At 36.8% G+C, this 26,617-nt stretch overlaps 1 protein-coding gene across 2 annotated transcripts in view; it reads right to left on the bottom strand.

Annotated features, from left to right (window-relative positions):
• scube3 (signal peptide, CUB domain, EGF-like 3) overlaps positions 1-17,046 on the bottom strand; it is a 147,964-nt gene extending 130,918 nt beyond the window's left edge. Inside the window, exon 1 of one of the 2 annotated variants that reach the window (XM_022677573.2) lies at positions 16,070-17,046. In XM_022677573.2, coding sequence (XP_022533294.2) covers positions 16,070-16,157 — 88 coding nt within the window. In that variant the 5' untranslated portion in view covers positions 16,158-17,046. The remainder of the gene's footprint in view (positions 1-16,069) is intronic. The other variant, XM_022677574.2, reaches the window with a different exon arrangement.
• Between the last annotated feature and the right edge of the window lie 9,571 nt (positions 17,047-26,617).

The raw sequence follows: 26,617 nt of genomic DNA, 5'->3' as shown, positions 1-26,617 counted from the left end.
AACCTTCTTCTGTTAAAATTCAGTTCAGTGAAAAATCTTACAACTTGCCAAAATTATGTCTATTATGTGCAGCTGGCAGGCTGGCGTAGCTAACAGTGCTAACCTGTGAGCTTCTGATGCCAGGTACTGTTGTTCAGTAATTTCTGACAAGCTAATGTGGCTTCAGGTTATTTATGACTATTTATGAGTTAGCTTTAAACAAACAAAAATACATAGAGTAACTAAAAACTATGATAGAAGCAACATTTTTGCATTTAGCACAGTGCTAGCAGTGCTAACGCACTGTTGCTTCTACCATAGTAGCTAGCCTAGTTTTAGAAGCTAATTTTCAGTAAAGGTTAATCAGAGCAGCTTATTTTAAAGCTCAGTATATGTCTTTTTTAACAGTTGTGACAAATATAACCAATCAGTAAAAACATGCTCAGTGTCTGAAGTTTGCTTATTTAGTTTTGAACCGAAGCTATGAGGCTAATGCAGCTAACAGTTAAAAAAAAACTCTGACCTCCGACCAGTTAGCACTGTGCAGTGTGTGCTTTTGCAGTTAGCACAGTGCTAACTGGTAGGAGTAAATAAACAAACTTTTGGCACTGAGCACATATTTGCTGATTGGTTACATTTGTCACAACTGTTAATAATATACTGAGCTTTAAAATGAGCTGATTTGATTGACCTTTACTGAAAATGAGCTTCTAAAAGTAGGCTAGCTAGAAGGCTAGTCAAACTGAGAAACAAACAGACAGTAAAAAGCCTCTCATTACACACATTTGGTAAAGGACTATATCTTTTATTTTTTTTAGCTTTTCCTCTGATATCCCATCCACAATTTCATACTTTTCTGCCTCAACACTGTCAACCATTCATTGTGTTTTTAAATTCTTCTAATATTTAAATAAGCTAAAGGGTCAAATGTAAAAGAGGTCTGCTGAAAAAAGTATGGCCAATTTGAGCCCACACTGGTCAACTAGTATGTCCAGCATAACCACACTAGCTATGCTGGTTAACCAGTATGACCAGCAAAACCAAGTTGTTCCACCAGCAAAACCAATAAGACTAAATCAAATGCAGCATAAATTCTGCCAGTTACAAGCTAGTTTACCACCATAAAGTTTGTTTCCAGCTGGATGAGCAGATTCTAAACTGCTTTGACCAGCAAATCTGGTCTTAAACTGGATTTTTAATCATTTTCTTTATTAGCATTGAATTAGCAAATAGACAAAATGTGGTTAACTAGCATCCATGGACACTTGTTTAAAATGCATTTTCGTACAATTAAATACAATGCTTCACAACCTTCAAAATGGCAAATCCCAGCAATTTAAACTTCCAGAAATGTATTATTGTTACAAATAATTAAACATGTTAGCAAAGTTTCCTCGTCAGTTTCTTTATGTTTATTTGACAAACTATCAGTGGTTGTTGGATTAATATGTGTTTTATTAGTATTATGTAAGCATTATAAGCATTGTGTTGTTAAGTCAGTGCCTAAAGGGAAGAGGCATTTAGAGAAAGATTTAAAACTGAATGTCATAGTGACCTTAACATCTTTACCACACAAATATATGTAAAATATTGGTATTTCTTATGTTTAATGCCAGAAAACCAGCCTTAATAAAACAGACATTGAAGTTAAAACATTTAAAACATTTTATTTATTTTACTTATTGTCTTCATCAAATTAAGAAAAGAACATGAATCACAATATGAATTACAGTATGAATTACAACACTAATCTAAACCATTTTTTCATAGACTTTAAATATTTAATAGGGTCAAATTGACTCCGAAGATAATAGGGTTACCTTTTAACGAAAAAAGTAAAAATATTTTATTTCAGTTTTAAGTAATTTTGGATCATGTTGGTTCAATTATCATGATAAAAAACAATGTTAAACATTGTAAAAATCAAATGATTTAAAAAAAGATAAAAAGGTTACAAAGTTTGGACACATCTTAAATTCAGTGTTGTTTTTTTTTTTGTTTTGTATATTTTAACACATTTTAACATTCCGTGCTTTGTAAATTAATACTGACATCCAAACTATAAAGAAACCATATAGTTAACAAAAAAAAGTGTTAAACAAACTGTAACATGTTTTATAATTTAGATTCAAAGTTCTTGCTTAGGTATCAGCTTTGCACAGATTTGCATTTTCTTAGTCCATTTTATGATGTAGGAACCTGTAGTGGCTTTCAGTTAACAGCTGTGCTAAATTTGTCAAAAGAGATGCTGCTTTACCTCACTCTACATATCATGATAACAATTATATTATGATTTATCTTACAACCCTAATATTGTGTGCTATGACACAATTAATGTCTTCTAGACCAGGGGTTCTTAACATTTTTCACTCTGTGACCCCTTTTTAATTTCAAAATTAAACCCAAATAGCCCTTCCTTCACAAAAAAAAGATGATCAGAAAAAATCGTTTAACAAAGAATGTTTATTCACACACTTATGTTATGGGTAGGCATTGAGGAACTGAGATGTTCCACACATGGCTTAATAGGGCTTAGTACAGCCTTTTAAAAAGCGCTCAATTTATAAGCACAGAAGTGCACACTCACAACTACATGTATAAACGTGAATTACGAGTCAAGCAGAATGGGATGAGTCTGATTCAGTGAAAGGTAAACTCTGGATAATGACTGGATCTAATTCTCTGCGTATTTTATGGAGAACTCCTAATTACCATCCCTCTCACAACCCTCCTTTGGGGTTCGTGACCCCAGGTTAACTAAAATATCTAAAATATCTGTATTTTATTAATTTCACTACATTTGTAACCCTGTTAGATGTATCTGCCATGCTGATAAAGAATCCCAATTCTACATTTTCTACATTTTTACATATCAGCATCAACAATATATTTAAGAAAAATATCAGATATCAGCATTGGCCAACAATTTCCATATAAATGTATCCCTTCAAACATTAGCAGCCAGTCCAGCCAGACGACTGTGGCTGTTCTCTAAAGGCTCACTGTTACAGCGAGCAGTTTTCTCTGGAAACACCAAGACTGTTTCTGTAACAAGAGCCGGCTGATTATCGTCAGAACCTCGAAGTTCACGGGAGTGCGCTTGTGTTTCTCTAGCGCCGCACAATATTACCCCACGGGCCACGCTGATTACACACTCCTACGCCTCAGCTCTAATGCCTTCCAGCCAAGACGCTGGCTGCGGAGCCGGCTTAAGAGAATCAGCAGTTGCGGCAGGTAAATGATTAGAGTGGGTTTTTATAGGAGGTGTTTATGGCAGATCTTCTCTGAGGGGAAAGAGGTTTGGGATGAAGCTTGGGGTCGTAGAGGAGACACAAAAATCCAGTAAACATAGAAATAAGAGGTTAATCTAACAGAGGCTGACTAGGTTCTGAAAATAGATGACTGTCTGACACACTCTGGATTTTACAGCCACACGTGAACGTCCATGACCACATGAGGAATGAAGTTAAACCATAACCTTGGAGGGTTTCTCCACATCTACTGTGAGGAGATGGGATGATGGATTGCATGGCATATTTTGTTGTAAAAAAAATGCTGTTGTTGTTTTATTATTTCATTTATCTGTTTTAAACTGATAAACTGGCAAGCATAAGTCAGCTACTTGCATAATTATAATGCATAAACTTTATTATACAGTGGCTCACAAAGGTTTGGGTACCCCTTGTCCAATTTCTTTTACTGTTGATAGTTAAAATTGGAGATTAGAAGATGAAATTTTCTCTTTTGAACATTCAAAGCAAGATTACTGCATAATGTTCTCTAGCCAATTGTAGCAACGCACTGATCATGTATTAGGGTTATTCTGCAGCCAGTGGCACAGACAACTTCTGGCTGGTAAATGGACAAACCGACCAAGCACTGTCGAGTGTAGGCAGATGCAAACCAAGAAGGTGATGATGATGATAAATGTAGTTAATTTGTTTGGTGCACTCTAAACTAAACTTGCATTCACTAAACTGCAGTGTGAAACCAAATCTAACCAAACTAAATGTATACAATGTAACAAACACAAACCTTGGTGCACCAACTTGGACAAAAATGCATTTACAGTCTGAGGTACAGGTATACAGGTAGGCCCGTAACAAAAACGTTTATTATTCCAGGAATTATTGTGATAAATGTTAGTAATGTCACTTAAAGACCATTTTATCCTACTAATTTAATAATAAAAAACATGCCAACAAAAATGTAATATTTTAATACTGTAATAAGAATATATAAAATGTTTTTTTTAAATGATCATAAAACTTATTAAAAAGAAAAACTTGGCATATTGCCTTTTTTAATATTAAAATGCTTTGCTAGTAATGTCAATACAGGACATTATCAGAGTCAGCTAAATTTATTGAGTCCATGTTTTAATATAAGTCAATAATGCTTTTATTATGGCAGGCCTATAGATAAAGAGATAGACAGACAGATAGATACTTTATTGATTACCGAAAGTAAAACATTTGTTCCAGACCTTTTGGTTTTATCCTTTTGAGAATACAAACATGGGAATTAATTTAGTCATATTTAACTTAAAATATAAACATATAAAAATAAAAAAACATTTGTTTTCCTTTAATAAATAAAATAAGCTTTTAAAAAAATGTGTTTTTTTATTTACTCAGGATATCTTTGTCTGATATTAAAGTTTGTTCGATAATTGGAAAAATATTAATATGACAGTAAAGCAAAAAAAGAAAGAAATCTATAAGTGGCATACCCTTTTTCACACCACCGTAAATGTTATTATTTTAGGAACAGTTAGTGAATATACCCACTTTCAACCCTTCACAGAGGTTTTTAGCCTAAGCCACGCCCACTTTCTGGGTTTGAAAATTAATATAAGTGTACAGAAAATACAAAGATAAGCCGAAGAATCAGTGCTGGCATGAGATGCTAAACAATACTCCGGCTTACCTAAGACCAAAACACACGTATCATACCTGCTCATAATGAACATGTTTAATTATAATGGCCTCATTTGGTTTGTGTAGCTGGTTGTACCTCCTCAGCTTGACCAGTGAATCAGAGCAAAGTGGCAATGAACGAAAGCCAGCAATGTAAACTCAAACCTCCTAATTGCACATCACACCATAAACTGCACACAGACTATGTATATCTACAGCCCAGGCTAGTCATTACCAGCTAGCAACAGACTGCCCTGAGCATGTTTACTTCCACCTCGCTCTCCCTTTTTTTCTTTCCTCTCCCTCTCTCTCTCTTTCTCCATCTTAATCTCTCTCTCCCCATCATATTTATTCATTTTCCATCTACATTTCGCTCCGATTTCCTCAGTAACTGCCTTTATCTCTGCTCAACAACTCTTTCTGCTCAACAACTCTCTTTATTCATTAATAAACATCCTTTCCTGCCTGTCCTTTTCACAACAGTCTTGATGAAAAATGCATAGACGTCCTTGAGCAAATGTGGTCTTGAAGGCAGCATATGTTGCTCTGTGTCTTTAGTACTTGTTGCTGATTACATGCTGAATGGTCCTTTTTCATCTTTGGTCTCGTATCTCAATCTCATAGCATCCATTTCTTCCAAAGAAGTTTTGCAATACTGATATACTAAACATGTTACCACTGTGTGGTGGTTCATCACAGATGCCACCGATTTAAGAAAAGTTGATGCCACACTGAAATTCATCCTGATTTGTTGTAGAGGGAGAAATATTTATATCCCTTCCAAATGTTTTTAACACTTCAATAATTTTCCCACACATTTGTTACAAACTAAAGCTCCTCTGCTCATCTTTGCTGATTTTGCATCTTTGCAAATCATTATTTAGTTATTTTATCTCATCAGCCCTAAGCTGCATTTGTCCCAACTTTTTTTGGAATGGAAGAAATGGAAGTTTATTAATAAATAAAATTATTAAATTAACAGATAAAACATTAAATATATTTAATTTATTTTGTTGAAATTAAAAATAAAAGTTGTTTTTTAGTTTGTATTTTCCATATTGTGCTAACTTTTCTGATTTGGGTCTAAAAAAGAAGCATAGAAGTAAAATAAATTAACTTTACCATTCCTGTTAAGAAGAATGATTATATCAGGAATTATGTCAGTGCCTTTTTCAGACAATAGGCTCAGGTTTTAGAATATTATAAAGTGTTATCAGCATTTTTAATAAATGAATTCAGTTTTATGAGACCTATGAGATTGCAAAATATCAAATATGTACAGGAAGTGTGACTAAAATAATCTGTATGGGTTGGTTTTCTGGATAGAGCTTAAGCATCTTTCTGGACTGAATTTTCCTTCACTTTCCTTTAAATTAAATAAATCAATTTAAAATGCTGCAAAGTCTAGACTAGGCTTAATTCTCGTCTGAGTATCCGCCCCTATATGTTTTTGTAGAGCTTACTTCACTTCTCTCAATTTAAGGGTACTCTTCATCCCCTTCAGTCGCTCTGGCTCTTTAGAACACCTCGGCGCTGCAGTCCGTTACAGCCGTGATCAGACTACTGATCAGATGAACCTCAGAACTCAGAATGTTCACTTTGGCCTCTTCAGCTGAGCCCGATCGGGCTGGACGGTAAAGCCAGTTTGCCACGCAGTCGACCATAAACTTTATAACTCCCACCTCAAAAATGCACAGCAGCTTTTAGACAGGAGGGACTGAGAGAGGGAAGAGTGGTGAGAACCTTTTTCTGGATCCAGAGCTGAAAAATAGCCCATAACTGCAGTACAGACAGAGAAATTCATTCATATCCAGTGTGATAAATGGGATCAGCTAGAGCCTAGTCTTGCTCTAAATCACCATGTTAACGGTGACTCACAGAAAGTACATTTCTAGTCATATTTTGAGCAACAACCAGGAAAAATACTATAATAGTTCTATTATTCAGCTTAAATATACTTATTTAACAAGAACGTTTGGTTTAAAGCTTATTTTAACAGAAACTTCCTTATTAACAAACTTATAAAGCTATTAAAAAATCAGAAATAAAAAATAACTATGATAACTATGGCCATAAGTGCCAGCATGATAATAAAAGCTACTTGTAATGATTTGATAATACTACAATATTATAAATTAGATTAGATTAATAAATGTTAATACATCTTAGTTCCTAAAGAGTCTCTTGGTAAATGTTCTCTTAGGTCTTTTAGTAAATGTTTTCTTAGTTTTCTAAATAAATGTTATATCAGTAAATGTTTTCTTAGTTTTTAAGTAAATTTTCTTATAGTCCTTTTAGTAAATGTTCTCTTAGTCCTTTTAGTAAATGTTCTTAGTTCTTTTAACAAATGTTATTTTAATAAATGTTTTCTTAGTTTTTTAGTAAATGTTATCATAGTTATTTTAGTAAATGTTCTTAGTTCTTTCAATAAATGCTTTTTTAGTAAATGTTTTCTTAGGTTTTTAGTAAATGTTCTTTTTGTTATTTTAGTCAATTTTCTCTTATTTCTTCCAGTAAATGTTCTCTTAGTACTTTTAGCAAATGTTCTTATAGTACTTTTAGTTATTGTTCTTTTAGTTCTTCATGTTTATGTGCTCTTAGTTCTTTTCTTAAATGTTTACTTAGTTCTTTTCTTAAATGTTTACTTAGTTCTTTTCTTGAATGTTCACTTAGTTCTTTTCAGTAAATGTCAGTAAATGTTCTTTTATTTCTGTTTTCTTAGTACATTTATCTCTATTATTATTAGCAAATAATCTCTGTTTTCTAAGCACATTTTCTCAGTTTTCTTATGAAATGTTTTATTAGTTATTTTATTAAATAGTCTGTATGAGTATTTAGAATTAAATACTAAATTATTTAACATATTATTTAATAATTCTTTCTAGTTCTTTTAGTGTTTTCCCAATTATGTTCTGTTTTCTTTGTATACATTCAAGTAAATATTCTCAGTTTTCCTAGTAAATGTAATCTTAAAAAATGTTTTCAGTTCTCTCTGTAAAAAGTATCGGTTACACTTAAAAAAAACCTTTTAATTAACAGTACTTACGAAAGAATGTCTCAATTAATTATAATTTGACTACCTAGTGTAACTTTCTTAAGCAATAAAATTTAATAATGTCTTAGTTGAGACATTACTTAACCATTTAACAATGTTTATTACTGTTGTTAGTACTGTTATTAGTGAACCTTCTAGTTAAGTGTTACCTACTAGTCTACTGCTACTACTAGTAACAGTTTACTGGTACTTCATATGTTGAAACACTTCACTCAGGACTGTTTTTTGGAGAGCTCTTCTTAAACTAAATTAATCTAAATGTAAAAATAAAAGATTCTGCATCAGCTTTCTTGGCTTGATATCCACACACATGCTGTGTAAAGTCTGCTGATGCCTTTATTTTAAATGCAGCGCTTTTTAGCTGCTAACGAGCATTCACAGGAGAATCTACACCAGCAGCATGCAGCAGGAGATCTGCAGCTCCGACAAGGCCACTGCTCAGCCCAACAAAAGGATACGGCCACTTCACTGAGTGAAAGGCAAGACAAAGCAAACAAACCCCCAAAGCGGAATAAAGAGGAGTAACATGTATTCCGCCGCCCCCCTCCCGTCCCCTCTCCGTGGGAGTCTGCAGTACCAGCCTGGCCTTCTCCGTGCTCCCTGGCACTGCTTCCTCATCTAACTCCACCACAGCGCTGTTCCCACACTGAGAGCATCCTGCAGAACCTACACTATAGAACCTGAGCTGCTCTTCTAAAAAAGGTTCTAAAAAATAATCTTAAGCAGTGAAGAGATTTTAAAGAACATAATGTGTTCTTTAAAGAACATAATGTTGAGGTTGGTTAAACTTTATAATCTCTTTTACAAAATATTTCCCTTTACTGAACCATCCACTGAAAGGTTCTTCTGGAGAACCAAATAAGGTTTGACAGAGCAGTGTATCTGAATCTATGGAAAAATTAATACTTATATCACTCAGAGAAAGTTTGTGATTTCTGTCATTTCTGACAAACAAACATAAATTACCAGTTTCTCACACACAAAAAAGCAAATAAAACATGAAAAATAGGTTAAAGTGCAAAACTAGGCTGATCTAACTCTTAGGTACAGTTTCCATATGCCTGCAGTAGCATCACCGCTAGCTAAAATAAAGCAATGGAAGTAGCTAAAAATAGCTCATTGGTCCAGCTTAGTTCATTGTTTAATCAGTAAGATAACACACATATCACATTTGGAAATAGCTAAAGGCAATGTGCAAAAATAAAACCTGTGACCTTAGGGAGATAAAATTTTAGGGAGAATTAAGACATTTTAAGACACTCTTTTTAAAAAATAAACAAATTTAAGGTTCTACAGAGAATAACAGAGTAGGGGCTTGTTATGGTACTAAAGATTAGTAAATGTAAATATTTAAGTTCTATTTCCTTTAATAAAAATTATCTTCTAGAGTAGATTATCTCAGTTGCTTCTTTTTAGTTCTTTAGTTCTTTAAATTCATTAGTTTTAACAAATAATCTTCTTTTAGACATATGTGGTTTCTCTATTTTAAGAATATAAGGTTTGATTACGACTTGGATTTCTTCTTTTATGCACAATTTAGATTTTTTAATCTGTTTTTGACTAGATTTCCCAAATTTGATGTTTCTTCTTGGTCGTTCTCTCTTGGCCTCTTTTTCTGTTCTTCCTCTAGACTGGTGGATGGGGATGAGGTAGAAGTTTAGCCAACACTCCCCACAGCAGCATGTCACATCTCCACCAGTGGTTGCCTTGGAGCTTCTCCAATTCTCAACCAACACCAAGGCAGAGTACGGCCGAGCAAATCTTGACCCAGACCTTCTATCTTCCCTCTTTCTGTCTGTCTTTCTTTCTGTCTGCCTGTCTGTCTCTACCCATCTCTCTGATTATTTTTTTCCACCTCTTTTTCCATTCCTCTCTCTGTATTTATGTGTTTAATTCTGCATCTACTGTAACTTTCTAGAACCTTCTTGCTGACAGTCTTAGAATCCTTAATGGCTTTATAAAAATCTGTTAGATCAGTTCAGTGAATTACTAGTGAATTATAGTCCTCTTTTCACTGAGTCCCTGTAATCAGACAGCAAGTGAAGAAGAACCGAGGGACAGTGTCAACACGGCCATGAGTAAATATAAAATGAATGTCCTGCAATCATTCATGTGGGCACTCTCAGAGAGCTCCTGCTTCTACTTCACTTCTGTAGCTTGGCCTTTAGGTTTTTCCAGAAATCAAGGCATTAAAGATGCCCCATGCAACAAATCAGTCAGGTAATTTCCGGGCTGATTGTCTCAAACCTGAATTGCATCGACCCGAATCCAGTTTGAATCTACGCCCAATTCTGATACAAATGTTTGGTCGGCTCACAATTGGGCTGAGTACCGCAAATGCCAACACCCCGGTTGCATAGTATAAAACCATGCCACTTTTGCCAATACCCCAGTGGCCAAATATAGTGTGTTAACACTACACTTGCCAAGTATACTATAAAAACTAACCCACACCCATTTTGCCAACACCATGGTTCTTGAGTATAACACAACAATCAACCCGAGCCACAAATATCAACCCTCCGGCTGTAAAGTATAATAGGACAAACAGTCCAAGCCAATGCTGCCATAAAAGGATCAGCCAATGCTGCCATACACCACTGAGTATAATGCTGTGTTGCTGTGCTTCAACCCAGATTTTGCAATCCAAGATGGCTCCACCACACATTAACACTAGTAAAAGAAATATATATATATATATATATATATATATATATATATATATATATATATATATATATATATATATATATATATATACATATATACAGTTTATTATAACTTATATCTATTTGTGTCTCATTAAATCACTCACACACATTTTATGATGTGAATGTAGCATGAATTTTGATCTGGCCATTTAGACATCAGACAGAAATCAGCTATGTATCAGATTCAAGTACCACATATTAAAGTGGCTCTATTCAGAATTGAAAATGTCAGATACAGTCTGTCTTTTCTTTTTTCCACTGCCAGTAACAAAGATCAGATCTGGGCAACATTTACCTGCCGTCTGATAACATGCTTAATGTTCTCAGTTTTCTTAAAGAATAGTTCACACCTGTGCTTTTAATCCAGTTTACACCCTTGGTGTGATTCATTTGTTCAGGTGTGAATCCAGTAACTACACTCCTACGTGGACCAAAATAACTGCACTATTAGAGGAGGGAGTCCGCGTGAAAGCAAACCAAATCAAAGGGAAAATGCTCAAGTTTACAAACTCGTTAACTGGTTCAGACCAGAGCAAACAGAACTAACTGTATAAGTGTGAAAAAGGCATTTGTAAATGCTCACACTTCTCTTTGTAAATGTTAAAGATAAGATAAGAAAAAGAAGATAAGATAATCCTTTATTAATCCCACAGCAGGGAAATTTGCTAAAGGTTCTCAGTTTTGCTAAGATTTTCATTTATACGGGTCTTTAGATTTAAAACGTTAGCAAATTCTGAAGGGATAATCTATATGGGAAATCAATTTCTAACTTTCTTAACATTCTAACACTGTTGTTTTGAGAGAGAGGAACTGAAGTGTGGACCCTCACTTGGACCCAACATCTACAAGGGGGCCACTGTGCTTACACTCACTTAAACTACTCAAGCACTCCACTACCAAGCACAGCTGATTCATGGTAGATCTGATAAGAGTTTGCATCTGATTTATTCCCTTTTTGCCCCTTCAATATCCTGTCTATTATATTCAGATGTTCTGTGCAGAGGTTAATTCCTTAAACCCTTTCCTAAAGCCCACATTTACAAAAACGACACTGATGTAATCAGTTTTATTGGCCCAAATTTAACCCTGTTCAACTTAACTAAACTCAGAGCCATAAATAATTCCATTCATTCTGCCTAGTTCAGTCTGACTTGCCATTTGAAATACTTAAATACTTTTTCAATACTTGAAAATAAAACCAAATAGTATTCTTGTATTATTAATACCTTTTGGAGAGTTTAGGGACTTTATTTTGTCTAATAAACTCCCTAAATTCTCCAAAAAGTATTAATGTTGTAAGAATGCATTATTTGTTTTAAATAAACTAATTTTACGATTTTTCAGGATCTGCAGAAGAATACACGCAAAGTAGGACTGTAATATAAATCATATTTTTATTGTTTTTTTTATTGCTATGAGGTAGGCAGAGTAAGGTAGAGTGAGGCAGGGTAAGGTGGAGTGAGGCAGAATGAAGTAAATGGTCAGTGTAAAGTAGAGCAAGGTAGAGTGAGGTAGACCAAGATAGAGTGAGCTCCAGTGATGTAGATTGAGGTAGAGTGAGATGCAGTTAGTGGCAGCAAGGTAAAGTGAGGTAGAGCAAGGCATAGTGAGGTAGAACAAGGTCAAATGAGGTAGAGTTTTTTATTAGAGTGAGGTAGAATGAGGCAGAGCAATGTAGACGGAGGAAGAGTTAGGTAGAGAGAGGTAGAGCATAGTAGAGTGATGCAGTGCAAGGTAGAGTAAAATAGGTAGAGGGAGAAACAGTGAGGTAGAGTGAGGCAGTGCAAGGTAGAGTAAAATAGGTAGAGCGAGAAAGAGTGAGGTAGAGTGAGGTAGAGTGAGGCAGTGCAAAGTAGAGTAAAATAGGTAGAGCGAGAAAGAGTGAGGTAGAGTGAGGCAGTGCAAGGTAGAGTAAAATAGGTAGAGCGAGAAAGAGTGAGGTAGAGTGAGGTAGAGTGAGGCAGTGCAAAGTAGAGTAAAATAGGTAGAGCGAGAAAGAGTGAGGTAGAGTGAGGTAGAGTGAGGCAGTGCAAAGTAGAGTAAAATAGGTAGAGCGAGAAAGAGTGAGGTAGAGTGAGGCAGTGCAAGGTAGAGTAAAATAGGTAGAGTGAAAAAGAGGGAGGCAGAATGAGGTAGAGTGAGGCAGTGCACGGTAGAGTAAAATAGGAAGACTGAGAAAGAGTGAGGTAGAGTGAGGTAGAGTGAGGTAGAGTGATGTAGAGTGAGGCAGAGCAGATGTTGCAGCCAAGCCAAAAAGTAAAAACCTTTCTGCCTATAAATTCATTTAAATTTTAGAATATCATATTTCACATCAATATCAAATTATTTTTCAATACTGCACACTACTAACACACACACACACAGCACCACAGCAAACAGGTGCCGACCAATCTGCCCGAGCCCACTCATTAGCTACCTATAGTTCGGCCAGAGCTGTGAGGAGTGTGTAATGGATGTTGTGGAAAACGAAAAGAGGAAAAGTAGTTCTAATTGCAAAATGTAAATATTGGGTTTTCCCACAATGGGAAGCAGACCACCCAAGATGCCCCCCCTTCCCTGCCCCCCCAACGTCCTACGCTCTGTCAGCGGCCCAGGGGACAGCTTTTTGTGTGTCTGAGTGTGAACCGTCACCATGCATCTCGCACACACATACACACACAAATATATATATACACATATACACTCTCTGGGCCAAATCTCTCCAAATCACCAGCTCTCTCGTATGCCTGTCTGTAATTTTTGTTTCAGAACTGATGAAGTATGTCGGAAATAAAGATTTAGATGCTTTTGAACAGACTGCTGGGAACAACCTCTTCAACTTCTCCACACACATTCTTACACACACACTGACTCACACACACACTGATTCACACACACACACACACACACACTAACTCACACACACACATTGTAAACAGCATGTGCAGGTAAATGCTTGAGTCTGTCACAATAATTAAATTATTGACTTATTGTTCAGTATATATAAATCTGACTAACCAAGAAGGGTCCACTGATGTGTCTCTTAAACAATAAATTATTTATTATTTAATTTATATATTTTTTATTTATTTAGAATAAAAAAAAAAAAAATATATATATATATATATATATATATATATATATATATATATATATATATATATATATATATATATATATTCCAATTCCAATGCCTACAAAAAGGTTAATAAATTAAACTTTATTGCTCCATCAAAAGGTTGTAATTGCATTATTATTATTATATTATTTTACGATCACATCAGTGTCACACAATAGTCTCAATTATTTTTAGTACACTATATCGTACAACAAAAACAGTTACTGTTGTAGGCCTGTGCACCGGGTTCAAGGTGTCCACCCCAGCATTGCAGATGAGTGTCAAATGTTTGACTTTATAGTGCTAAATACCATCTGATGGTCCAACACCTGATCCTGCAGCTCTTCAAAACCCTCTAGACTTTGTGAAGATCGAAAGGTAAAGGTTCTTTAACAATGTTAAGATTCTTCATACTCACATCACTTTTATAAAAATTGCCCTTTGTAGAAACAAAAATGGATCTTCTATAACATTCCTAAATTTTAGAAGGTTATTTTAAGTTAAGTTTTCCGTGCTGTATATAAAGAAACCTTGCAATATAGAATGATTTTTAATAGAAGCGTGTACAAGAGGCTTTTATCATATAAGAAACCATTTAAACATTCATAGTTCTTTTATGGTTCTTTTCTAAAGTTATATACAGTACTGCACAATGGTGCTTTGACTGATACCAACAGTGGAACCAACATTTTTAATATATAGAACCTTCAAAATAAATGTACATATTTCTTAAATGCTTCAAAAAAGCACCAAGATATCTTTCTTCATACAACAATTATAGTTAAACCAGACAACAATCCATCAGCCATAAGCACCCAAACCATTCTTTAGTTGTTCTAAACAGAACTGTGCCTAGGTCTGTCACAATAATTATATTATCAAGCATTTGTACATTGTATTTATGAACCCTGATATTGCTCATTCTGTTCTTCTTAGCACAGAGAGCCCATTAACCTAAACGATCCGATATGTCTAATATGAATATTACTAATAAATTAAGGTTAATAGCATTTTAAAAGGATATGATAGTATTGTTCCATACTATTTTGTTATTATCAGTGTATATATCAGTGGTAGAAGATGGTCTTAAAATAAAAATAATGCATATATTGTAGTTATTTCTGGGACACTACACTGCTATCTAATTAAAATGAAAAAGTTGTCCTGACAGGCAGAACTGTTGCCAAAACATTGAAGATCCCTATTTTAATGAATGTAATACTACTACTACTACAATAGTAGAATCTGTTTGTGCTATATAGAACAAGAACCTACAAAAATTTTCTTTGATAGAGAATACATCTCAAGCCAAACACAGAACTGTTGCTGATACTAATTAATCTTTATAGACATTTTTAAGGCTACAGTACTTAGTGAGCAAAAGTATTTTTGTACAATACCATAAAACAGGGTTGTTTGATTGGTAAACTAAATGGAACATTTTTTGGCTACTTCTTAAAGTACGGTTGAATAATATGGCCAACATTTATATCACAAATATTTTTTTCATTTTAGTCAATTCAACATAATTCTGATATCGCCATGAACAATATGAAGCCTTAGTCATAAAAAATTGCTAAGAAAGCCAACAATGAATGTAAACCAATTTATGTTGTGTGCCCTGTAGTGAATGTCAGTCAGTGACAGATGCTGTAAATTATGTATATTGAAATATTGAAAATGTGTTTTAAAAATCCTATCAAGAAAGAAAACAATGAAGAAGTAATTGTTCTACAAAATGTTTTCTTCATGAAATATTACTCTTAAACCAAACAACCAAACACAGAACTATCCAATGCTTTTTTTTAGTTTTGTGGTTCTGTTACTGAAGCACACTTTTTGAAAAGTTTAGTTTGTAAAAATGTACCTTTGACTCATCTTTAACTTTAGTTGAAACATTTTTGGTGCAACACAAAACCATTTTAAAAGTTATTGTCGTTTATTTATATATATATATATATATATATATATATATATATATATATATATATATATATATATATATATATATATTACCTTCCTCTGAGGGAGGAAGGTAAAGTACTAAAACAAGGAAGCTGCTGTAAAACACAACTCAATGCAATGCAAAATGCATGCATTCACTCACTTACTCACTCAGCTCACCTCCAAACACTACAGCACGCGCCAGACAATGCAACACACTGACTAACAGCACTAACAGCAGAGTTTCTGCATCAACTGCATGCTTTAACCCCTCCAGTGCAAACAGCCCAGCGCTCTTACTAAAACTGGCTGAACGGGAAAAAAACACAAACACGTTAGCACGTGCAGGTTTAACACTCCTCACCTTGTGTAGATCTGCTCGGGGAAGCTCGAGCTGCCTGCCGGACAAAAGCGAGCAGGCAAAGGGCCACGAATCCGGAGCTCGCGCGCATCGCAGCAGCACCTCCAACAGATCCACCAGTAGAACCTCCAGTAGAACTATCAGTAGAACCTCCAGCACGAAGAGCGAGCAGTCTTTAATGTGTGAGACGAGCAGCCCAGCCGTGCTCTCTAGAGACTGAGTGAGTGAGAGAGAGAGTGACAGAGAAATGGAGTGAGAGACTGAGAGAGCGAGAGAGAGGGTCTGAGCGGGGGTCTGTGGGTGGTGGGTGAAGTCGTGTATTCCCCGCGGTGTTACAGAGCCCTGCGGCCGCCCTGCTGCTCTGACTGGGTGGATGTAGCCGGACTGAGAGAGAGAGAGAGAGAGAGAGAGAGAGAGAGAGAGAGAGAGAGAGAGAGAGAGAGAGAGAAAGAGAGGCAGTCAGAAAGCAGCCGGGGGGAGGACGAGCCCCGTTACCTTAGAGAGACAGAGAGAGAGAAAGAGAGAGAGAGAGAGAGAGAGAAAGGGGGGCGGGGGGAGGAGAGATGGTGATGAGAGCGCTGTTTCTCTGTACTCTCCCTGTGTTAAACCAAAGCAGAATGTTTTATATTTTAGATGCTTTAAATTAGGCACCTCTTGCTTAGATAACAGCTGTGAGGAGGTAAAGTTGGTAAAGAGTGAATATCCCTATTTGAGTAATGTTCTAATCCATATTATGGCAAGAACTACTCAACTAAGTAAAAAAAAAACTTTAAGAAACTAACGTCAGTCAATGGAAAAGTATGAAAGTCAATTTGAAAAGTGAAAGTCAATTTGAAAAGTGAAAGTCAACTTTGAAAGTATTCCCAAATGCAGATTATTTTAATTTGTTTAACACTTTCAAGGTATTAATTTACAATGTTGGAGGGGGGATATAATTATAATTAAAATAATATTCAAGTAATGAAAACTAAGAACAAAAATGTAACTAACAATGTAAATGTAACTAAAAATGTAACTAACAATGTGCAAAGCAGAGTAAGTTGCACAGTGTGGAAAGCACAGCTAAACAGATGTGGGTTTTAGCTTTTTCTTAAAAGAGGTTACAGTTTGTGCCTGCAGCATATATAAAGTATATGCAGTATCTTCTTACTTGCCTTAGAGGAGAGTTTAGATTATCCTCTAGATTCTCTTTAGAGCCCAACCTAAACCCAACCTGACAAACCCGAACTTGGGACAGGCTAAGCTGTTTTTTTGTCCTATTTTATATTTTAAATAAGGCTATGACAATATAGCAGACTTACAAATTACATTCTTAATAAAGAATTTGGCTGCTTGGTTTTATGCACCTGTGATTGGAACCTGTGTTCACTAATTTGGATAGGTGAGTGAATACTTTGGCAACAGCATATATAAAGGCCAAACATTATTGACCCTACCTTTTTTAAAAGCACAATCTTTTGTATTATTACAGCAAAACAATGTACTTCCACATACTGCTGACATCTCAGCTGTACTTTTGTGTACTTATTTTAGTTGAAACAAAATATGGATTCAGGTTTTGGTTGTGATATTTGTCAAGTTCTTAAAGGTTTAGTGCAGTCAAGGATTCAAATTGGTTTTATGTTTTTTACAGGAGATTTTGTGTGAGATTTTGACAGTTAAAAACGGCTTTTTACACTTATCTATTGTTTTACATTAAGCCTTTTACTTGATTAGCCAATGTTTTATAAGCCTAAAACACTGTTTACAATTTATGGATTCAAACTAAAAGTCTCTCTCTCTCCCTCTCTATTTTTTCCTCTTTTTTCTTACCTTGTTTCTCTCTCTCTTCCTCACTCCCTCTCTCATTTTCTCCTATATTTTTTCTCACCCCGTTTCTCTGTCACTGTCTCTCTTCACTCTCTCGTTTTACCTCTTTTTTCTCTCACCCTCTTTTTCTCTCTCTCTCTTCCTCTCGCTCTCCCTCGTTTCGTCCTCTTTTTTCTCTCACCCTGTTTCTCTTTCTCCTCCTCTCTCCCTCTCTAGTTTTTCCACTTTTTTCTCTCACTCTGTTTCTCTCTCCTCTTTTTTCTCTCACCCTCTTTTTCTCTCGGTTTTTCTCTCACTCTGTTTCTCTCTCCTCTTTTTTCTCTCACCCTGTGTCTCTCGCTTTTTCCTTTTTTTTCTCTCACCCTGCTTCTCTCTCTCTTTCTCTCTCTTTCGGACTGGAGTGGGCGGTTGCTGGGAAACGGCTTCCGTGGGCGCCAGAGGTCAGCCGCTCTGAGGCCACGCGCAGTCTGGACCGCGCTGAGTGCGCAGGCGCGCGGACCCCGAGCCCTGCGGTCTTTATCTGCGCGCGAATCAGCGCGAGACCCATCTGTCTGTATATGATACGGCATGTCAGATTACCTTCACTCACAGTTTAAATACTGACACACACGAGGCAGCATCTTATATAAGAGGCAGTTAACCTCAGGGCAGCGCATCTCACCTCAGTGGAGGTGTTTCCCCAGCGCCCGTGGCGCCCCCTGTAGGCGAGGGGGGGAGACCGCGCTGATCTTGGCTAGGGTGCAACTATGCTGGGTCCAAACTGTGACTGCAAATGGTCCCTACTACTTCATTAGCAGTGCACTATACTCTTAAACTTGACCTAGCAAACCCCAGGCACTGGCATTTTACTAGAAAAATTACATATTTTAAACAACACTGACACTTTACCCGCACTGAGACACTTCAACATGTTACTGCTCTTTGTTCGTACTTATCCATGCTGCTATAGCAAATGTGCCTTATGAATTTGCTCTCTGGATTTCAAGATGCTTCTACTCTTGTACTCTCCTATTTATATATGTGTATTTATTTTGTTATATATTTTATTCTTATTTTATTTTATTTTATCTGACATAACAATTACTTTGGGTGGAACTGAACTGTAAGATTTCAAATTCGTTCCACCTCATGTACACCATGTGATGCAAATGACAATAAAGTGTCCCTGAATCCTTGAATATCTACTTTAATTCTGTGTGATGAAAAGAGGGCAGCCACGTTTGTTTACTTTCTGTTTAAATGCCCGGTGCAGCAGCCGACCATAGATGTAGATAAACATACAGAATAAGTAAAACACTGGCGGGCCAAAAAAAAAAAGAAGTCACCATAAAAAAAAACAGATCACACACTAATATTTCTTGGCATCAGCACGCATTCGCTGTGGTATTGTTTTGATAAGCTTCTGCAATGTCACAAGATTTATTTCAATCCAGTGTTACATTAATTTTTAACTGCTGCACAAAGCTTTCTCCAGCACATCCCAAAGATTGTCAATGAGGTTAAGGTCTGGACTCTGTGGTGAACAATCCATGTGTGAAAATCACTCTTTGACAATTCCAGCCCCATGAATCCTGACATTGTCATCTTGGTATGCACATACTGTTGCTGAACCTAGACCTGACCAACTGCAGCAACCCCAGATTATTTGCTTATTTAAATCTAGGTGGCGACAGGGCATGGTAGGGTCACAGAAATGAAAAGGTAAGGACAATTTTCGTTGAACACAGCAAAGAAATACCAGGGTCTCGAGGAGTTACATATCTACCACCTTCCACTGAAAAGGATTTATTATATACTCAAGAAATTACTGAAATGGTTCCGTTTTACACTAGCTAGCTATGTGGTATAGAAAAGTCTCAAACTTGGTACAGCTTGCTATTGCCATTGTAACACTGAATTCTTCATTCCTCAAATGCCCATAAGTCTGCTCTTTCCCTTTTATAGAGGGTTAACCATCACCAGAACCTCAACCACAGAGTCATCTTCTCTTCCCGGGAAGGCAGTGGATATAAATTAGCTATGTTAGGTTAACTTGTGAGCTAGCTCTGCACAGCACTCCTATCTTTTTGTGTGTTGTGTTTAAAAGCTGGTTAGCTATTCTGTAAATAGCTATAAATAAGGAATATAAATAGCTGTTGGAATGCTGGGTTAACAAATCTAGCTACTTTATGATCAGTGCTCACAGCAGTTGCTTCCTCTTTAGAGTTCATGTACTTTAAGTGCAATGCGACCTTTAATCATTTATGAACTGCCTGGGTATTTTAACACAGGTGAGGAAGAAAAAACTATTAAAAGTGGACATGGCAGAATAAGGTGGATAGGGAGAGACTATATAGCTTATCCTCACACTTCATTATTAACAAATGCATTAACAGACATGCATCAGCACCAGTCACATAAACAACTCAAATCATCAAATCAAATTTATTTAAATAACAGTGATGCTGTTGCAAAGCAGATTTAAAGAAAAATCATAGCAGGACACAGAATCAGAGGAAACATTACATATCGGACCCTCAGTGAGCAACAGTGCATAGAAAAACTCTAGAAAACTGTAAAGGAAATCTTGGGAGGAAAAAAGGCTCACATATAAGGAGGGACCTGTGGTCATTAATAAAAATAAATGCATAATAAAAAGTCATTGTACTTCCACATACAGTTGCAAGAAAAAGTATTTTGGGATTACTTTGGGATTACTTGGATTTCTGCATAAATTGATAATTAAATGTGTTCTGCTCTTCATCTACGTCCCCACAATAGACAAACACAGTCTGCTTGGAAGATACTTTTATAACCTTTCCCAGCTTCATGCAAGTCAATAATTCTTGAACGTAGGTCTACTGAGAGCTCTTTTGTGCGAGGCATGATTCACATCAAGCAATGCTTCTTAAGAACAGCAAACTTAAACCTGGTGTGTGTTTTTTTTTTTATAGGGCAGGGCAGCTTTAACCAACACATGCAATTTCATCACATTGAATGGACTCCAGGTTGGCTGACTCCTGACTCCAATTAGCTCTTAGAAAAGTAATTAGCGTAGGGTTTCACATATTTTTCCACCCTGTACTGTGAATGTGAACATGTTGTGCTCAAAAAAACTATGCAAACATATAATTTTTCTGTGTGGTATTAGTTTAAGCAGACTGTGTTTGTCTTGTCTATTGTTGTGACTTAGATGAAGATCAGAACACATTTAATGACCAATTTATGCAGAAATCCAAGTAATCCCAAAGGGTTCACATACTTTTTCTTGCAACTGTAGGTCTCATATATTTAGGTGATTATCCACAACAACATTGGAAGCAATCAGAACATTACTGGTTAGGGTCTTGTAAACTTCCAATGTAGTTGGTAGTGGAGGGTGAGCAACTAGTCCAAGGCAGGATGCATGAACTGGATAGTGGACAGCTGATCTGTGGTAGGTGATAGGGTAGCTTGACTTGCAAAAACTTTAATTAGTGTCAGGCCAGTCACAGGAGAACCTGAGAGTCGAACATCCATCTGTGCCAGGCCGGACTGGTGGGCATTCATTAACTCTGGGGAAGTTTAAGAGATGAAATTAGTTTTGACTGGATATTTGGAGAACAGACAATATGCAACATTATTAGATTGTGTAGCTAATGACTCACGCAGGTCTGACTATAACAGACAAACTAAAGGTAGAGAGCCAGGAGGTAACATAGACACACGTGAATGGCTGGATCATGTTCAAATCTCTATACACACAAATTTGAGTTCCTAATTTTTTTATTTTATTTAATATAATTAATGGAGAGATTTTTTTTTTCCTTTGGAACCATATAACGCTGTAATTGAGTAGAGCAGAATTTTACATTTGATCAATTTGGAATAAATTGGAGTGGATGACGAGCATTTTAGTTTTGGAATTAAATTGAGTGAATTCTACACTCACTTGTTAACATAATACGTCAAACTAAAAATGGTGTTTTCCTTGATATGGGCACTTTAACTTTCTAACCACCCAACATACTGGTATCAGCATATAATCAGGCACAGGCCCTGCATCTGATACCGTAAGTGGGCTTCAATGCCAGGCTTCCCCTTGGGCAGAGGAACAGTGTTTTGTATCTTTTCTTTATTTTGTCTGACACAGCACTGTCTTTGATGTACTGGTTGGCTCAGGGTCAAATGTGTAAAGGGCCAACAAAAGAAACCTGGTTCCACAGCCATGCACATGGGCCTGCTGACTGGGCCTCTTCTGGTCATCTTAAAAGTATTTACAGATATTCTGCTCGACTCTCCAGTCTACTGATGTCCTGAATTAATGCCTGGAGTTGGACCACCCAGAGTAAAGGATGTTCTGAGTTTCTGATGATCAAACAAGTTAATTTAATTCTCCTTTGTTTGATGGACTTTCCCGCACCAGTCCACCATTGCTCAAGTCCTGAGTCATTGAACTGGACCCAAACGAGAACAGTACATGTCCTACATCAATAAACCTACGTAATTAATACCTGTCATCTCCTATTTGTTGCATAATGTCCGTATGGCTGACAGATACAACATGTTGTTTTAAGTTTAATTTCTTTAATGCTTTATAGTGACCTCTAGAGGAGGAATACAAAATTGACCACAGAGCAAAAGTCTATAGACATGTATCTGCCTGTTAAGTTTCTTCTGAAATCAACCAAAAGGAGTTTCGCCCCATATGCTGCAGTAATTACTTCTCATTGCTGTGAGGATCTGATTGCATTCAGACAGAAAGACATTGAAGAAGTGACCTTCACGCAACATATATGAAGGTTTTTATTAGACTATTGCATATTAGCCCCTTTTATCTTTACCGCAGCTATCTTGGCTGACTTGCAACCAGTACCCATGGGATGGTGTGGGACAGAGCATCCTCTGATGAAGTAGCCGATACAGACATGATGTCACCATTTCAACTTTTAATCTGTTAGTTAAGTGATGCGGGTTTGTTTTCGGATGTTCTGTCGATGTCATGTTCTATTCGGGCCTGATATGAGCAGACGTGGGTGTGGCTTTCGGATTAGGCATGTACGGACAGTCAGTAGGCAGTGCTTCATCATCTCCAGCTGTGTCAGAACCCTCTGTCTTGCTGATTTTATGCTGGTGGGGAATCAAAGATAAGTATTTAATCTCCATACGAGCAAATGAAAAGATAAATAAAACCTGTGATATGAAATAAAGGACAAGTACCTGTGTAGGTAATCAGAGCCACTGGAGGTTTCCACTGTGCTGACCTGTCTAAGCGTGCACTGATGAGGGTGTTGGGTCACCAGTGGAAATTCCCACTGTTTTATCTTTTATGCAATAAAGGAAACCAAAATCTAAAGTAAAGGGCATCAAAGATCTCAGCATAGAGGTTCTAAGCTTCAGTCTTGTGGATCTAGAGCAGTGTAAGTCTGCTGATATTCTTGGCTTCTGTGAGTAATTTACAGTAAGTGTGATGTACTTCCAAGCAGTATGCTTAACTTGGCCAGTGCATGCTATGAAAATACACAGACATGACAAATGTCAAGGGACAGGATTTTGCATGAACAATTTTATCAAGGAAGCAGCAAATCACGATCATTAGCACCCACTGTACTGTCTACTGTGAGGGGTAATGCTTTTTATAATGTATTATTGCTGCACACGTGAGACTGTGGATCGAGGAATGTTAAATGTCTTAGCTGACTTGCTACAATCTCTTCAGCTAGCTAATCACACACTGTACCAACAGGACAAGCAATGCTCTCCAGTAAAATTTGGGTATAAACACAAAAAGTATTGCAAAGTTCTGGTTCCAGTGCTAAAACCAAAACTATGATATGCATTGTTGTGGTATGCTTTGCTAAGCTACGTTATGTGATGCTAATGCTATGCTAGATGTCTCCTGTAAGCCATGTGTCTCATTGAAGTAAACCAACTAATTGGATCAAACCATAAAAGGAAAAACAGTGTGATCCATTTTGAGGTAAAATAACATAAGTGGTAAAAAAGTTTGCAAAACATGTGTCACATATTTACTGTTCATACATCAAAAAGCTGCTTAAATATTCAGTCATATACATTCTATGGCAAATGTAATATTCTACAAACCTAATATTCTCACTGACCTCCCAAAGCAACATCTAAGAAAGCAGAGCAATGTCTCAATGCCTCAATGCCCTTAAATGGTCAATTAGTCATTCTCAAGCCAACAAAACAAGAAGAAGAAACAAATATCAGAGTATCAGATCAGAGTCCAGCCACAACATCATTTCCGCAAATAACTGAACCCCTGTACAGTCATTAATGCAGTGCATCGTGGGATTATTAAGGAGATTGCTGGTGAACCGCAAGCGTTTGGTTATTGTTTATGTGGGTTAGTCAGAAAGGACCCCATGCAGAGAAGCTGGAAGCAGCAGCTGGGAGACAGAAACCACATCACCAGGCCACTAACGTTACTCATCGTCCTCAGCCTGGTGTGTGGGCTCGGTGCTTGTGGCCTGAGCATGTCAGGGTGTCGCAATAAACCACTTTCAGCCAATCGTCTCACTTCCTCTTCCTGAAGGGAACAGACAGAGATTTGATAGCCTATTTAAAAGAATAGTTTGGCAAAAAAATCTCATATGCACAAATCTCCTATTCCCACTAATGTAACTGTTTAACCACCAATGCTGCTATGAGGCTAAAGAAGCTTAAAAGTAATGAAAGCTTTTATCCCATAATTAGCACTATGCTAACACACCTCACACTGTATCCTTCTTTTAATAGTTTTAATATGTTCTTTGGCTCATTTAAAATATGTCCCACCTATAATACAATGAGCTGCTGAGGTCTGAGGTCCCCTTCTGATGTCTCCATTGCTCCACCAGCAATGGAGTAAAGCTGAGCCAGATCCTCTTTCAGAGGCTGAACATGTGACGTAAGTACATGACACCCCAGTTTTTAGAATGAATATTCTAAAATATTCTTAGCAGAGGTGGTCGTTCCATCACACCGGTACCATTAAACACAATCATTTATCCCTTCTCCACTCAGTAATGCTTCTGCTTTCAGTATAGAAACAAAATAATACGAACTGCTACTTTAATGTTTGTAGAAAAAGTCTACACTGGTGGCCATGGAAGTGACTGGAACATCTGAATTCAGTGTTTTGATGGGTGAGTGAATACTTTTGGCAATATAACATATACCATGTGAATCACTGTTATGTCTAGCTATAAGCATTGGTTTAAACGTTGTTGTTGGCCTTTTAGCCTTTAGGTCGCATGTTAACAAGCAACAGAGTCAACTGAAACATTTAGTTGGTGTCAGAAGTGGAATGTTAATGCCACGCTGGAAATGCCGCTCTGTTGTGCTTAAAACAATCACACATGGCTGGGAACAGCAGTGTGGCAGTGAACACTTTACTCTCGGCCTGTAGGGGAGCTTTGTAAGTAAGACTCCAGAGAAGACTTTCTACTAGATTTTGAAAAAATTACTGTGATACTTTGAATGTACAACAAGATTAGTGAGTAATAGTGAGATCAACATGTTGGATGATCACCACAACTCCCCAACTCATCGCAAAAGTACTGAATGGAGCTTCATCATTCCAGAGTAGAGGTCTGCGTGGCACTTGCCGTCAGGTGATGGTCATCTCCCATCGATGTGTGTGTGTGTGTGTTTTTGTGTGTCGGTCCATCCTCCGCTTTGAGATTTTTCTTGAGGTTTTTTTGTTGCTTGCATGAGAATCATAGCGTGATTATTACAATTTTCTTAACTATTTATCAATCTGCGGGAGCGGGACCACATGCTCCCGCATCGCCTGGATTGATTAAACTCCCGCTCCCGCCAGTAATTCAGTTCTCTCCCGCGCCGCAACATATTCTGACGGGTCCCGCGAGTCCCACGGGAGTGCAGACCTCTATTCCAGAGAACACAGTTCCACGGTTCAATGCTGGGGGCCTTTATACCCATCTATCCCACACCTGGCATTAGGTGTGGTGTCAATAGGTCCACATTTAACCTAAAGTAGATAAACACATTCCTCAGAAAGGGTGTCCAGAAACATTTGGACCTATACTACATAATATTCAGACTTCACATGGCATTTTATTTGCAAAGAAAAAAAACGAACAATCTACCACCTTAAAAACATCATGGTGTATCTAGGAAGAGGCTACACTATACACACACATTATCAAGTAAAGTATAAAGTCAACTGAAAACAAGGTCAATACACAATAAAATGCTAATTTGCACATTGTCATGCTAAAAAAAAAAACAAGGGGTCTGGTGATGTGTTTATCCATCCACCAGAGGGCACTACAAGACTGTTCCACTAGATTTGAGAGTTGGAACACCAGCAACAGAGGACTCTAGTGGATGCTGTTTAAAGTGCATGGGTGAAATAATAAAAAGGGCACCTACTGCACAGCAGTAGGGTCCTGCTAATGTGCAGAAAGTTATGATGCACCATGTATGATGAAAAAGTCTTCATCTTCATCATTCAAGATTAAATTATTAGGCTAACAGCACAGCATCCCATTTTTTCTATTGGTAAGGGCATAGAAGTAGCATAGTAGAACACACTTTGTAATAGTATCTTTCTCTATTACCGGGGCTGAAGGGCAATTTATCAAAATATCTTGATCTACAGGAAACATAATTTTCTGGAAGAAGGGGCACCTTAGCAGGAACTCCGTCACATTTTCCCTACAATTCAACGAAAAAGCTATATTCACTAATGACAGAGAGTTGTCAATCACATAACACTCAAATTCTTTACTATACAAAAAACAATATATCAGA

The sequence above is a fragment of the Astyanax mexicanus genome, chromosome 13 (genome assembly GCF_023375975.1).
Source record: "Astyanax mexicanus isolate ESR-SI-001 chromosome 13, AstMex3_surface, whole genome shotgun sequence".
In the NCBI taxonomy this organism is placed as follows: domain Eukaryota; kingdom Metazoa; phylum Chordata; class Actinopteri; order Characiformes; family Acestrorhamphidae; genus Astyanax; species Astyanax mexicanus.
The sequence above is the reverse complement of the archived record's forward strand: the minus strand, read 5'-3'. Positions and strand labels throughout refer to the sequence as shown.